We start from the raw sequence: 16,806 nt of genomic DNA on the forward strand, positions 1-16,806 counted from the left end.
CACGTTCCACCAAGATGTAAAACCAAATTTATTGCACCGAAAAACACAACTCTAGCAAGATGTCGCAACATCTTGCTAGAGTTGTGTTTTTCGGTGCAATAAATTTGGTTTTACATCTTGGTGGAATGTGATTTTTTTGAGATTCGTGGATTTTGGCTATCGAACTGCCCTGCTCGAGCATGGACTTGGTTCAGGGGCATTTGGTTCTTTGGAGTGTGCATCTTTCAGTTTTTTTCATGACTGTAATACTGTTATTAATATTGCAATACATCTCAAATAAAAAAAGGAAAACTCAAACAATTTCTAGTCCAATCGATACGGTGTGTCCTCCTCTGGCTCTGAGTCAAACAAAGAGATTACTTCTATAAAGAATTCAATACAATGAGTGTTCCTCTGGTCATTCAAGATTTGGAACTCTCTAGCAAACAAAAGTACAAAAGAGTCTGGCTCGTCAGAATTACTACTTGTTTACTTTTCCCATTCACTCTCTGTCATTACCTCACAGAAGTGCAGGACACAGGAGGAGAAAACTGCTGTTGAATTGAGCAGGTTCTGAACAAATCCACGAGGCATGTTGAATTTGTGTGCCACTGTCCATAGATTTGTCTCTTTCAAAAGAGCATACAGCACTAACGATAAATAAAATCTATTCACAATGTCAGAATCTGGACTCTAAAAAGAAAGAACAAATGCATTTAATGTAAGCAGGGTAAACATTCACTTATGTTAAATCATACATCACAAGTTGAAATAGCTAGCCACTATGTTTTCAAGAAAACACAGGTGGGAAATTACTTTACAAAGTCAAAATCAGACCAGCTCCATCTAAAACAACTTAACTTAGTAAGATAGAACAGAAGCTGAGTAAATTGACAGGGTGGTAACAAAACAAGTACTATATGGTTTGAACTGGTACAACATGCAACATAAATTCTATAAGAGGTAATTATTATAGAAAATCTCAAGCACAATTACAAAATAACACATCAAGCAACAGCTGCAAAGCACTGGTGTCTTAAACAAGAACTACAAGTAAATGTAATGCTAAGGAAGTGGACTGTTCTAGAGCAATAAATTTGACTCTGAGAAACCAAAGGAACTGAAAGTTGGGAAAATGTGAGATGCAGCACATTTCTGAGGCTATTACGTGTGTGTGTGTGTGTGTGTGTGTGTGTGTGTGTGTGTGTGTGTGTGTGTGTGTGTGTGTGTGTGTGTGTGTGTATGTGGCTATAAACCATTCTGATATAAATAAGGAAACGAGGATATATATATATATATATATATATATATATATATATATATATATATATATATACTATACTATATCAGCTGATCTGCAATAAGTCCCCTGTAATGTGTAACTGTTGGGATTTCCTCTTCTAATAATACAGTATGAAACAGTTGTGAAACCTCTTCACCTTCTTTGTCCAGGCAGGCAAGTATTTTTGGCCTGTGTAAACTCTGATATCATGGTCTGGACTAGGAGACCTTGTTCACCTTTTGTGCTCTCTAAGTCAGCCCCACACAATTAGACAGCACAACCTAAAAGTCACATTTAAATTACAAAATGCAAACTGTAATGCTTGCTCAATTTACAGAAAAAAAAAAACATCTGTAGGGGGTAGATAGAGAAGCTAACCTATACAGAGGTATGGTGAAGAGGTTATAAACACCCATAGCAGAGGATCTCCTAGTAGCTCAGATGACAAAAGTGAGCACTTAACCTCTTAGATATGAAATCAAAGATTCTGTGTTCTGAGTAACTATTGGTAAGACTCTCAAGCAGTATAAATTAAGACATTCCTGGGAGGTCAGAGCTAGAAAAAGGCCAAAAGGCAAGGATTCACAAGCTGCTGAAAAAGGCTGGACTCCTGTAATCACATTCCAAGCAATAATTCTTGGTGGAGGTGTGAAGTGATATAAGGTGGCTGTAACACAAATAATATCAACAGACTGTTTATGCAAGCACTGAAAGCAGCCAAACTCCAGGCGGACTGGACAGTGACAGTAGCATTTTCCAATGGGTGATTGTCCCATGGCAAAATACAATGCAATTAGCAATTCACTCAGAAAGGGCTTGCAAGAGTACCCTTAGCTGAAAGAAAGCAGAAAACTGGTCTTTTCGTCTTGAATACATGCACTGTTTTTATGATACACCTGTGCTGGCAGTGCACTTCCAGGTTATGCTGTGTTTTCCCAGGAAAAAAAAGGAAAATGAAAGGACTAGCTTAAATAAAGCACTGAAATGATTTTCAGGAAAAACTGTGAGCTAGTTTTAAGGGACAGACACAGGCCCTCTGAAGCCCAACTAGTGCTCCCTACAAATAAGGTCCAGCAATTCAGAGATGCTGCAGAAAGAGATGACGACCCCCAAGAACAGCATCTTCCAAGAGATAAGCTTCAGAGCAGCTAAATCATTTGGCTCAAATAGAAGATAGGAAAGCTTGTCAATCATGGACTTTGGATTTCAGATTATAGGGAGGAGAAAGGTCCTTCAAAGATGGGCAAAGATGTTGACGCCTTTAAATGAAGTGGATGGCTAGCCATTTTAGGACCACAGTTTTTTCCCTCAACATACACAGCAATGAGACAATGGAATAAGTGAGACCCAAATCAAACAGGCATTTAGATGAGCAAGAATTACCTGCAATGACTAAAATGACAGTGGGTACCTCTCTACTAGAATGGAGAACCTGTACCTCTTCACAGAATACGTCTAAGTGGAAAGCTTCTGAATAGTTTTAGTCACTGCTAAGACGTCAACTGGAAGTTTAGGTGAGAAAGTCACACCCTTGGGTGGAGCTGAATATCACTCCAACTGAAAGGATTTCTTCAGCTTATTGTAGGTTAGTTTATTATCAGTGACTTCAGAACCTAAAACTAAATCTTTTTCTTGACCATCATGGGGCAACAAGGATGAGGTTTGATCTGTCTTCCCTGAATTATGTAGTGAGACACAGAATAGAAGAAATACGTGGAAAGGCTTATCAGAGGACTGATCGTAACCTATGTTGTCATCAGAATAGTTAGTCCTAGAGAATACATCAACATGATGACTTTTAGTCAAAGTGCTAATAGAAAACCAAGTATCTCCTTCAAGGATGGACCTAGATTCCAAAATCCTTGAGGAAATCTCCAGAAGAAGCTGCAGGAAGAACGGAATATGTTTTAACTGGGGCTTGAAGTTAGAAACAGTTTGTCTGGAAATAGGAGAATCTTAGCTCTTATCCTAGTAAGATATAAAAAGTTGATCATATTTTCTGATAGATTTTGATTTAGCTAAATAAAATCTGAGCTGTTTATGTACATCTAAGGAATGCAATATTCTCTCTCTCTTTTATTCTGAGGAGATGGAAAAAAGGTAGATAAACAGATTGTCCCAGATCATGTCAACAGCCTTGGGCATAAAGGAAGGGTTAGTTTGAAGAGTAACCCTAGTGTTATGGAAAATGAGAAAGAGTGGAATGGCCATCAATGCTTGTAGCTCTGATATCCTTTAGCAGAAGTCAAAATTACCAGCAATACAGTTTTCCAAGAACAAAATATGAGAGATGAAGATGCATAAGGCTCTAAAAGAAGTAATGTAAGTTTTCTAGCAGATAGTTTAGATCACAAGAAAGGGGAATGGCTCACCTTAGTGGTCTGATTTGTATGGTGCCTTTCAAAAACTGTTTGACTGCCAAGTGAATAAAAAATGATGGATCCAGAGGCAGGCAAGCTGGCAGAGATAACTGACGGATGTGTTTTGATAGAAGAAATGCCACTCCAGCATTGAGCAACTCACAAGTAAGCAAAAATTTTAGGAATATCCAGTTGTGGCACCACAAGACAAATCTTTTTCATTTAGAAACATAATATTTCCTGGTAGATGGTTTTCTGGCCTCTTGTAAAACTTTAAGCACATCCTCAGAAAAGTGGTGTCAAACAACGAGATTAAAATTTTATCACCCAAAGTGTCAGACTTGTGGTCTATAGTTTGGGATGAATTAGATGGCCTTTGTTCTCTGTCACCAAGTCCATTCTGTGAGGTAACTTGTGAATATTACTCCAGGCCATGTGGAGGAGAAAGTAGAACCAATGCTGTACGGGCCAAAAGAGAGTCTCCAACAAACTTTTTAGCTTGTCCTTCTTGATTTTGAGTAGGAGTTTGGGGATTACAGGAAGTGGAGGGCATTCATAGAGGGGGTCCCCTCCCTTCCAAGAAAAAGGCATGACATCAGTTCTCCACTCCTGAGGGTACAGCACCCATGAACAGAACAGCCTGACCTGCCTGTTGTGTGGAGAGGCAAATGGGTCTATCTGGGAAGCACCCCACTGATGAGCAATGTCCAGAAAGAGCTCTCTGTTTAGCATATGCTCATGAGGGTATGCTCCGGATCTGCTCAGAAAATGTGCCACAGTAATCCTTTCTGATGGAATGTACACAGCTTGAAGAAATATTTTGTGATGAATTGCTATGCCCCAAGCTATCAAGGATAGTCAGTAGAGGTGATAAGACTCGATGCCTCTCTGCTGGTTTATTTACTACATTATTGTGATGTTACCTACACAAATCCAAAGACGACCTGGAGTTCAAAGATAATATAGGACTAGAAAGGCTAAGATAAATAACTTTTATGCTTATGTGGTCACTCCTTTTTTTTAGTAGCCAAGCCTTCTGGATTCTGATGTTCTTGGAACAAGCTCCCCACCCCAGATCCGAATCACCTGTGAACAGTTCTTGGCAAGGAGAAAGAACCAGAAAGGGCATTCCTGAATCGAGTAAAATCTGGTTGATCTACCAAAGAAATTCCTTCTTGATAGAGGACAACAGAGGAATTATGAATGTTAATGGGTGGCAATGCTGAGTCTAGATGGACTTGAGGTACCATTGAATCTTTCTCATGTGGAGTCTGGCATAAAGTATCATGGGAGCTGTTAGAAAAATATGTAGTAACATATGTGTGCAATGCTTATTTTAATAAGGGAAGATTAACATGTTTTTATTCTATATGCAGCATTAGTTTTATTTGAAACTGAAAATATGCTTTTCTGAAATTGTGCTTTCTGACACTGCAAGATGCACTCTGACCTAGTTTGCTAGCACAGCAAAATACATGTTTATGCCTTGGAAATGTACTGGAAAGCAGGTGATTTTCTGCTAGGTCAGGAAATTAAAAGGAGAATAATAATAATTTCTGTAGATCCATTTATTATGGACAATAAGCTCTGTTTGTGTAGATGAAAAAGTGCACAAGCTGCAAGATAGTTAGATACTACGAACAATAAACTGCTTCAGAAATCTGTACTTGCATTGTGCTTAAATTAGCCATAGTACCTAGACTTGTAACATCACATAGCAAGAAAGTTATAATTGACTGGTGGTCGTCAAGGCCATCCTGTTTACTGAAAAATCTTTTTTAAACTTTGAAGTGTCAGCTAGAAATGTGAGAAATATCTGTAAAGGAACAGAATTGTGAACTGGTGATCTGCTACGTCAGTCGTAGTGGACAATGTCTTGAAAGAAAGGTATAATAACTGTGACAGTTCCTGATTTAGTCAGACAAACTCTGTAACTGCATTTTTTGTCTCCTTGCGCAAGAATAAAGATACCTGAACTGAACCTTATGCTTTTGGTCTGCTTTTGGTCTTTTGAAGTATTTTTCTCTAACATTTTTTGGTCCTTCGGACCGGAAACCCTCGTTTAGCCTGGGATCAGATGGGCCAAGTGGCATGAAACTGCGCAGGGAAGATACCACATCGGATCTTCTTCATTGAAAGACCTCCAACTGAATTGTCGTGCAAAAGAGGCCAGCCACTTTTCTGATCTACGACTGAAGGCGGGTTCCATTTGAACAGTGAGTGACCAATCGCTGAGGCTCAGGTAAGGTGAATCTACTTTTTTCTGTTTTAGCTCAGGGACTTGATTGTATTTGTTCTGTGAGAATTTTTAAAATTCAGGGACAGAAATATTGCTATCTTGTCATAAATCAGGGAAACAGAATAAGTAGGCAGGTAGTCTGAAGAGACTGTAAACACTTGGTGGTACCACATTAAAAACAAAAGGGTTACGTAACATTTAAAAGGTTAGAACAAAATGGGTAATACGTGCACAAAAACGAAAAGACCCCAAAGCCCACCGTTAACTGAAGACGCAAAATATATGCAATCACAGCGCGCCAACAACGTTAAATATTATACTAAATGGGTTAATAAATATGAATTTGATGGGAAACTTGAAAGATCCTCGCTTATCAAACTTATTAGACAGTTAAAAAATGATTCTAAAGGTCGGGTTAAAAAACAGCGTAAATTAGGAGTTCCTCAGGCACACAGGTGGATTGAGGAAGCAAACCGAAGAGAACAAAAGAATAAAAATTCAAAAGCAATGTTTCTAGACAAAGAAGATAATAACTTAGTTATAGCATCGGCCCCTCCGCCCACTCCGGTTCCGGTCCTCTTACCAGCTCCCTTACCGGAATATGAAGCAAAAGAACAAACTGACCCACCTCCACGATATCCAGCTGTTCCTATAAAACCACTACCATTTGTTAGAGATCCTATCGAGACTAGGTCTCGAACACGTAATTTAAAAGGGGATATTGAATTATATCAAATGAATGGAAATTCACAGTCTATGAGTGGCGAAGAGATATGCCCACTCATAGAAGTACCAAATCCTCAGGCAGGACAAGAAGGGCAGGACCCAACTCTCTAAGTATACAGACTGTGGACACCGGAAGACATCCGGAAAGCCACAGAGGGAATTCCCCATCCAAAAGTTAATTTTAGAAAGTTCTTAGAAGTTTTACAGGGCATGAGATTAAGTTATCACTTAAACGGAGAGGAAGTAGAAAAAGTGGTTAGACAAATAGTAGGTCCAGATTGGCACATGATCAGTGGCAACTGGAATCCCTGTGACGCTGCACTTAGGCCCCTCCCACATAGCAGCACAGAACTAGACAACAGAGTGAAAGGTCTGACAGACCGAATTTCTGAAAAATGGAAGCCTAGGGCAGACTGGACTTGCATTAATCAATGCATCCAACAAGAAAGTGAAACTGTTGATAGATATTTTTCCAGATTATTGGAATGTTTTAACAATCACTGTGGAATGCAAGTGCCTGAAGATTAGACACAAGATTCCCCATATGAGCAGAAGTTAAAGAATGCATTTTTGAAAAGCAGTATTGAACCCATAAGTAGTTTCATTACTAAACACATGGTAGACCATTGTACAAGCAGATTACAATCACTGCTTGAATATGCTAGACATGCCGAAAGGCATTTTAACAATAAAAAGAAAAAGAAAGCCCAAGTATTTGCTGTGCAAGATGGAGAAGTTTATTTAGTACAGTCCGGACAAAAGGGCAAAAAGAATGCCCAGGGAAACAAACAATCTGATCAACGATCAGAGGACTTTGAAGGGAGAAAGAAAAGAGGTGAGTGCTTCAAATGCGGGAAAAAAGGACACATGGCAAGGGATTGCAGGAAAAATAAGAAGGCAGCAGTGGAAGACAAAAACGATGAGGGTGAGAACTGACTATATGAAAGTCAGGAATCACTAGATAGGAATAATAGAAAAAAGACAAATGACAATGTGATAGAAGGAACAGAGAATGTGATAGTAGAGGAAGTGCAGGAAGCTACCGATAGTGAAGAAAATGAAATATTACGCCTAGCCTTACTGAGCTTAGAGCTCTATTTGGCTGACACAAAACCAAAAGTGACACTCCTGGTAGAAGGGAGGGAAGTCAAATTTTTGTGCGATTCAGGGGCATCACAAACCCTGGTACACCCCTCCAAACTACCAGAAAATTCAGAATCACATGACTTTATACTAGTAAAAGCAGCTAATGGACAGCTGTATCGGGAGCCTCTCTCCCATAACATTACAATAACAGATCCTGTTTCAGGATTAACCCAGAAAAGCAAAATTGTTGTTTCTGCAAAATGCCCAGTGAACCTTTTGGGCAGAGATCTTATGCAACTATTAGGCATAGCAATAGTTCCAACCATGCAAGGTATGGAAGCACAGCGACAGACCAATAATTTTGCAGTGCAAATGGAAGGTGAGACATTTTACTGGTACAGCCAGGACTTGGTTACGACTGGCCCTGGAGCAGTAACTGAAGAGTTAATGAATGTAGTTATCAGTAAGTTCCCCTCCCTTTGCATTGACATACAACACCTGTTGCACTGTACTCTGTATTATTGTAATACACCAGGACCTGACACAGAATATGAACAAGAATTGTTTAAAAATCATGCGGACAGATTAGTACTGTGTAATTTGTACTGGGACATGAAAGGGAACAGTGTAGTTAGCTGTTCATTACCCTAGGAGTTCTTTTCACTTTACAAATCAAATCTAATACCGCATATTAGTTTAACTAAGGAGGAAGATTTAAAATGGATAGACCTAGGAGAAAAAGTTACAAAATGGGAAAAACAGACAGAATCAGAACTGCCAGAACAGGGAATACAAAGACAGAAACTGAACTGGATAACACAAACACATCCAGCTGTACACTTGCAGTCCAGCAAAGACAGCTGAGAAGCCCTCTTATTAGTAGAGGAAGAAAAAGCTTTGTTAGACATACCAGAAACTCTCTGGTCAATAGGAAAATCAGACGTAGGACTTATTCATACAGCAGGACCAGTTACTATCACGCCAAAGTCAGCATTTAGACCACAAAAGAGACAGTACCCCTTGAGAAAAGATGCAGAGGCAGGTATTAAACCTATCACAGCTGCTTTGCTTAAGAAGGGAATACTGGTGGAATCTCCTGATTCGCCATGTAACACACCCTTATTCCCAGTTAGAAAAGCAAACGGAGAATGGCGTATGGTCCAAGATTTACAAGCTGTAAATGACGCAGTAATACCAAGAGCACCTACGGTGCCATATCCACATACCTTGTTGAATGATTTAAAACCTCAACAGAAGTATTTTTCTGTGGTAGATATCAGCAATGCGTTCTTTTCGATACCGATACACCCCGACAGCCAGTATTGGTTTGCATTTACATTTCAGGGGAAGCGGTATATATATATACGCAACTACCACAGGGCTATAGTGAAAGCCCAACAATATTCTCACAAGAGATGGCAAGTAATTTAGCGGGATTAATCCCACCGAGAGGTAGTCAAATTTTACTTTATGTTGATGACATCCTGCTGGCCGCCCCTACCCAGCAAGATTGTAAGGAAGATACTATAGCATTATTAAAATTCCTAGCAGTTGAATGACACAAAGTAAGCAAAAATAAATTGCAGCTTTGGAGAAAACAAGTGAAATACCTAGGATATGTAATATCCAAAGATGGCAGAACATTAGATGAGGACAGAAAAGTAGCGATCTTACAAGCACCAAAACCCACACCCAAGAAGGAAATGATGTCCTTCCTGGGTACGACTAATTTTTGTTGGAGCTGGATCACAAACTATGCTTTGGAATCTGCACCTTTAACCGACCTGATTTTTAAGAAGCCTATGGCAGCACAAGATTTAATACAGTGGACACCAGAAGCAGAATTAACTTTCTGCAAGCTGAAACAATTGATAGCATCATCATTAGTTTTAGGATTACCAAATTATCACAAACGTTTTTTCCAAACTGTAGATTGCAAGCAAGGTTATATGACATCAGTATTGACTCAACAGCATGGGGACAAACAACGCCCCATTGCTTATTATTCATCACAACTGGACCCAGTGGCGCGGTCTCTACCCCACTGTGTACAAGCAGTAGTTGCAGCTGCAATGGCAGTGCAGGCTTCGGCCTCAGTAGTGTTATTCCACCCTCTCACATTGAGAGTGCCTCATGCAGTCACAATCATTTTACTGCAAGAAAAAGTAGCATATCTTTCCCCTGCTAGGCATCTTTCTTGTATGACTATATTGCTGAGCCAACCTCACATGACAATTGAATGATGTACTACTTTGAATCCGTCTACCTTGCTCCCAACTCCTATGGATGGCATACCCCATAACTGCCTGCAGGTAATTGAGCAAAAGACACTGCCTAGAAAAGACCTCACGGATGTTCCCTTGGATGATGCCGAGGTGACATATTACGTGGATGGCTCATGCAAAAGGAGTACTACAGGACAGAACCTAACAGGTTATGCAGTAGTTTCTGATACTGAGATTGTAGAAGCGAAACCTCTACCACATAACTTATCTGCACAAGGAGCAGAGTTGATTGCCTTGACACGGGCATGTACCTTAGCAAAGGGTAAAAGCGTAAACATTTTTACAGACAGCCAGTATGCTTTTTCTACTGTACATGTTTTTGCACAACAGTGGAAGAATCGAGGAATGGTGACATCTACTGGCAAACCAATTAACCATGCACAGTTTATTTTAGATTTGTTAGATTCTATTCAGTTGCCACAGAAAGTAGCTATTTGTAAATGCATAGCTCATACAAAACAACAAGATAGGATTTCAAAAGGCAATGTGAGAGCTGACACAGCTGCAAAGCAAGCAGCCTCAGAAGCATTTCTTTTGAACGAGGAATTACAACCTTCTGAGATTTTAGACTCAGAAATGTTGAAAACAATGCAGACACTTACTACACAAGCTGAAAAACAAAAATGGAAAAGACGAGGAGCAATTCTCAAGGAAGGGGCTGTACATCTCCAAAGAAGGAAAACCAATATTACCGTCTAATTTATTTAGATATGCAGCTTAGTTGAGCCATGGGCAGAGCCATGTCTCAACAGGGGGGATGGTACAGTTAGTGAATCGGGTGTTCGCTACGTACGGGTTTACAAACTACACTAAAAAAGTTTGCCTATCATGTCACACTTGTAATAAACATCATGCACAAGGGGCATTAAAGCCCAAGCAAGGGAGTTTCCCTACACCACCGCATCCATTTCATACTATCTGTATGGATTTCATAGAATTGAGCAAATGTGAAAACAAAAAGTACTGCCTTGTCATTGTGGATATGTTCTCCAAATGGGTGGAGGCCTTTCCGACTAGTAAACCAGATGCAGCCACTGTTGCAAAGACCCTAGTTAAAGAGATTATTCCTAGATTTGGCATACTGGAAAGGATCTACAGTGACAATGGTACACATTTCGTTAACCAAACTATACAACAGCTAAGTCAGTATTTTGGGATTTCTTTAAAACATCACTGTGCATATCACCCTCAATCTGCAGGGTTGGTAGAGAGGCACAATGGAGTTTTAAAGAATAAGCTTAAGAAACGTATAGTAGAAACACAAAAGAACTGGGTGTACTGTTTGCCCCTGGCACTGTTGAGCATGAGAACTGTTCCGAATGCAAAAGGATTGACACCTTTCGAAAAGATTTTCGGAAGAGCTTATTATATACCTCAGTGGAAACCTCTCATGCCTGCAGACCAGGAAGCAGACTGGACACTTGCAGATTACATGAGGAATATGCTAAATAACAAACATCTTTTACAGTTTAATTCTGTTTCAGATAAAGACCAAACTAACCCATTCGAAGTAGCAGTAGCCCCAGGCACTTGGGTCTGGGTGAAGACAATCAAAAAGAAGAATTGGACGACACCAAAGTGGGAAGGTCCGTATAAAATACTGCTGAGCATGCCCACAGCAGTCAAGATTGCAGAACGTTCATCTTGGATTCATTTGACACACTGCAAATTAGTCAAAAACTTTGAACTTGATAAAACTCTTGCTCACACACAGCAGCAGTAAAATGACGACAAGACCTAGAGACAATAGAAATACTGAACGATTTCAGCAGTATATTCAGCAGTGTTGCATAATCACCTTAATAACTGCATTAGTGACAATGTTCTTTTTGCTGTGGCTTTTCTTTTCTTCAGCCACACCAACTATACTGAACAAGCGTGATTCAACACTCATAGACTGGCATCCGAACTTTAACACTTACCAAGCAATCAAATATGTGTATGCTGAGACTTTTAATATTTCGAATTGTTGGATTTGCACAGCTATACCAACAGCATACAGGGGATTATTGATGGCTTCTGTCCCCCTAGGGGTCAATGAGACCTGGGAAAACTTGATTTTTGAGACTACACCTGTGAAATCTAGAGACAAAATTGCATTATTTCTACCTGTTACACAAACAGGAATTGTATGCTTTTTTAAAAATGACACGATTCAAGTAGGTTGGAGTAGATGTAATGTAACAGTTTCTTATAAATGTTATATTAAACCTAAAAATGCTAAAAATACAGAAACAATTTGTGATGCAGATTATGACTCATACTTTGAGTGCTTGCATAAAACTGTCAGTAATGTACAACATAATCCTGTTCTTTTAAAGCAACTGTCTATTATAGATAAGAAAATGTTTCATGCAGGGAAGGTGTATATCAATACTAAGGTAGAAAACTGCTATTTCATATGTGGGAAAAAGGCATACAAATGGTTGCGTGAGAATTGGTCGGGCAGTTGTTTTTTGGGTTACCTGGTCCCGGCCATACGACACACTACAGCTTTGCCTCATGGGAGAATTGAAAACGTCAGAGATGTCACAAAGAAACCTGAAAATCCAATCAAGAAACCTGAGAATCCAGTGGGACAGATCGTAGCAGGCTGGAGGAACCATAACTCCGTGAAAGACAAAAGTAAACTAGCACACATGGACTTGAGTGACACTATCATATCCTGGGCTGGCATAGCCCCTGCATATGGTGCAGTTAAATCAATTTGGGAACTGAGAAAGCTATCCAAACTTCTCGAGGTCATGAGCAATGCAACTTTTTCTGCTCTTGAATTAATGACTGATGAACTGACTGCAATGAGAACTGTGGTGCTTCAAAACCGCATGGCTCTTGACTTCACCCTAGCGGCGAGAGGTGATACGTGCGCTTTAATCAAAGATGAGTGTTGTTCGTTCATTCCTGACAATAAGCACAAAATTAATGATCATTTGGAAGTGATCCAACAAGTGTCAGACATGACCAGGCCAGGCCCAAACCCACTGACGGACTTTTTTCAGAATTTGTTTGGGGGGTGGGGTTCCATCCTAATGAACATCCTGATTGCCATTTGTGTGGGATTACTATTGTTAAGAGCATGCATTTGCTGTGGAATTCCCTGCATGAAAAAATTAATCAAATATTTTATAGACATGTCAGTTTCTGAGACTTTGTATCAAAGTACTGAAATTGAAGAACTGTTGAAAAAGGAAACACTTTCATATGTTTAAACTGAATGACTCTCTTAGTTGCAAATCCTCAAAGGAAGAGGTTAGGAGAAGAAACAAACTGTTTATGCTTTTGAAATAGAATAAAAAGTATTAACAGGGGGGAAATGTTAGAAAAATATGTATTAACATATGTGTGCAATGCTTATTTTAATAAGAGAAGATTAACAAGTTTTTATTCTATATGCAGCATTAGTTTTATTTGAAACTGAAAATATGCTTTTCTGAAATTGTGCTTTCTGACACTGCAAGATGCACTCTGACCTAGTTTGCTAGCACAGCAAAATACATGTTTATGCCTTGGAAATGTACTGGAAAGCAGGTGATTTTCTGCTAGGTCAGGAAATTAAAAGGAGAATAATAATAATTTCTGTAGATCCATTGATTATGGACAATAAGCTCTGTTCGTGTAGATGAAAAAGTGCACAAGCTGCAAGATAGTTAGATACTACAAACAATAAACTGCTTCAGAAATCTGTACTTGCATTGTGCTTAAATTAGCCATAGTACCTAGACTTGTAACATCACATAGCAAGAAAGTTATAATTGACCGGTGGTCGTCAAGGCCATCCTGTTTACTGAAAAATCTTTTAAACTTTGAAGAGTCAGCTAGAAATGTGAGAAATATCTGTAAAGTAACAGAATTGTGAACTGGTGATCTGCTACGTCAATCGTAGTGGGCAATGTCTTGAAAGAAAGGTATAATAACTGTGACACTTCCTGATTTAGTAAGACAAACTCTGTAACTGCATTTTTTGTCTCCTTGCGCAAGAATAAAGATACCTGAACTGAACCTTATGCTTTTGGTCTTTTGAAGTATTTTTCTCTAACAGGAGCCTTTGATGCCATGTAACCTAGGGCACTCAAAATCTCTCTTGCAGAGGTCACATTCAAGGGAAGCAAGTTTTGAAAGTTAATTTCAGAGGAAGAGAACAATTTCTGTAAGAAGAAAAACTGTCATAAAACAGTGTATTGAATCTACATCATTGGAAAACCTCATTTTGGCATGAAGATAAACAAGACTTCTTTAGGTTCAGAATGAACTCCAGATTGCTCAGAAGATTTGTAACAAAATTCATATCAGTTAGTAGACTCTCTTTGGATGAAGCCTGAATGAAGAGATTGTCCAGATAAGGACAGATATGAATTTCTCAAAGTCAGCAGAAGGCAATGATAGGAGCTGGGCTTTGTGAATACCCTTGGGGCAGCTGAAAGACCAAAAAGGTAAAGCAGAAAATTAAAAGTGACATGAAAAGACAACACTTTAATAATTTTTTGTACACTGGATACAAGAGAATATATGAAGATACGAATCCTTTAATCCAATGTCACCAAACGGGTTCGTGAAAGTATCACTGGAACTAGTGTTCACAGGCTCAACATCTTAAATCTTGAAATTTTCAAAAAGGTGTTAAGAAAAGAAAGGTTCAAAACAGGACCCCAGTTGCAACTCTTTCTGTGAACCAGAAACATTTTTGAGTACATTCCTCTTTTTTTCCAGATGAGTGAAGAGGTCTTGAAGACGAGGAAGAATAAAGTGAATCTGACTTGGAGGAGGATGGGGAAACCCTGAGAGGTGAGGAGGAATAATACAAGGCATTTCGTTACCCCCTTCTGGATGATGGACAGAATTCATTTGTGTGATGTTGTGGACTGCCAGATTAGGAAAGACTGAGACAGCGTTTGAGACGGAGCAACTTTGAATGGCCAAGGTGGAGGGGGGAGGGTGAGACTGCTTTTTGGGAAAGGAGGGTTTAGAACCCTTGGAATCCTGCTAAGACTTGTCCTGAAACCTATTTTTGCTTTATCTTTTATCCTATTAAGAAAGTTTCTGTTCCTCACAAACAAAGGGCCCAGCCTTGCAAGGGTAGTTCCTATGATACTTAGGTACAGAAGAAAGAAAGACCTTACATTTCCCCTGCAAGATTTTGAAAAGTTCAGCAGACACAGAACCAAAACGATGTTATTTATCCAGAGGGGAGTCCAGAAGCTTAACTTTGACATCCTCAGGTAAAGGCTGAAATCTAGCTCAAGAAAAACTGTGAAGAACAGACACAGTAGCAGCTGCTCTAGAAGAGGTATCAGCAGCAGCAGCATCATAGCTGCACTTAATAGAATCCCTAGCTACCTCAGAAGCACAGATAAGAGAGATAATGCAGATGATTTAGAATCTAAGTCCTCTAAAAATAAGAACATTGCCCAAGTTATCCATAAGAAAGAAGACATCTGATCATCAGGGTTTTATAAATGACAGCCCTAAAAGTTAGGGTGACAGAAGTATATACTTTTTTTGATGTATTTATCAATAGCCCTGCTGTCTTTATTAGTCGGCAAACCATGAAAAGAAGGAAGGCATTTAAAAGACTTCCCAGTGGAAAGGGAAATAGATGGATGTGAGGTAGGGTTTCATAAGAACTTTTCAGAGTCTGGCACCTTGCAGAACTTATCTGGTTTCTTTGGGGGCAGGTGGATGAGACTCTGGATTACCATAAGTAGTGGAGAGTATCCAGTAAATGTTCCAGAAAAGTAGGGGTGGCAGACCATTTAGCTACCCCCATTTCCAAAAGAGTATAGTATATTTTCCAGATGTCACATAGTTTAAAACCGTTCCACTAAAAATATTGCATCATTTTAATAATAGTTCCTCCAAAATGGAATCAGGAGACAAAGTGACATCATCATCAGTGGCATAAGCCAATGGTGAATGACTCTGGGAAGAGCAGGTGAAGGAATCATCCCCATCACATTCTGAATCCTATTCCTCTTCAGATTCCTCTCTTTGCCTTTTAAGAGGAAAGAAGGGGGGGGGGGGCAGCAGAAAAAAATGAGTAAAGCTTTAAGGACATGACAGCTTTGAAGTTCCTGACGAAAACCCTGCCATACTTTCAGGGAATCCTTAGAAGTCTGAATGGGAAACGATATGTGTTTTCTGTTGCTCCTTCTTATCTGTGACATCTGTCTGTACAAAGCAAGGCAGTTCCAGGTCCTGATGCACCTCAATCAATGAACTGGGAACTTCTTCCCTGACTAAGATCTGAAGTATGCTGTCAGGTCTCTTTAAATAGCAAGCCAAGACTCCCCTTCTTGCCAGAAGCATGCTACTGCTTGCATGTGATGGACATGCAAGATGGCTGCACCATACTGGTCTCCAACGGGGTTGCAATAGAGGGAGCAGCTGCAGCAACCAGACAACCCAAGGACTAATCAAGACACATGATATAGATGTCTGAGTCTGACTTGACAGAAGAAGTCTCAAACTATAGACTTTTAGATTTTGTCTTTGGCATTGGAGGGACACTGGCAGATGTGAACTCAAAGGCCATCTTACCTTGGGCAAACCCCTTAAGCTTTTGATTAAAAAAAAGTATTTTTTTCTTAGTGAACACACACTGCTACGCAATGTCTTAGGTAGAACAGAACAGTACCTATAGTCGTGTTTAGTGTGTAAACTAAGAATACACTTTGAATGATGGTCTCTGTGAGGAATCTGTCCCCCATAATCACATTTTCCTCTCTTTGTTAACATATACAAAACTATTAAGCAGTAAAGTAGAGAAGGGGAAGAGTCCAAATGGGAATATTTATTTGTCCTGAGGACGAGGCAGGAATTCAGCCCATACAAACCCATCATATCAAAAAACTC

The 16,806-nt window shown here is 39.5% G+C and overlaps 1 protein-coding gene across 1 annotated transcript in view; it reads right to left on the reverse strand.

The window, feature by feature from the left end:
* Positions 1 to 16,806, reverse strand: part of HELQ (helicase, POLQ like) — a 1,104,576-nt gene that overhangs the window by 122,341 nt on the left and 965,429 nt on the right. Inside the window, exon 15 of the mRNA XM_044059295.1 lies at positions 499 to 672. Within this exon, the coding sequence (XP_043915230.1) occupies positions 499 to 672 (174 nt within the window). The remainder of the gene's footprint in view (positions 1 to 498; positions 673 to 16,806) is intronic.

Source organism: Protopterus annectens, chromosome 17.part0 (genome assembly GCF_019279795.1).
Source record: "Protopterus annectens isolate FY-2018-M chromosome 17.part0, PAN1.0, whole genome shotgun sequence".
NCBI lineage: Eukaryota > Metazoa > Chordata > Ceratodontiformes > Protopteridae > Protopterus > Protopterus annectens.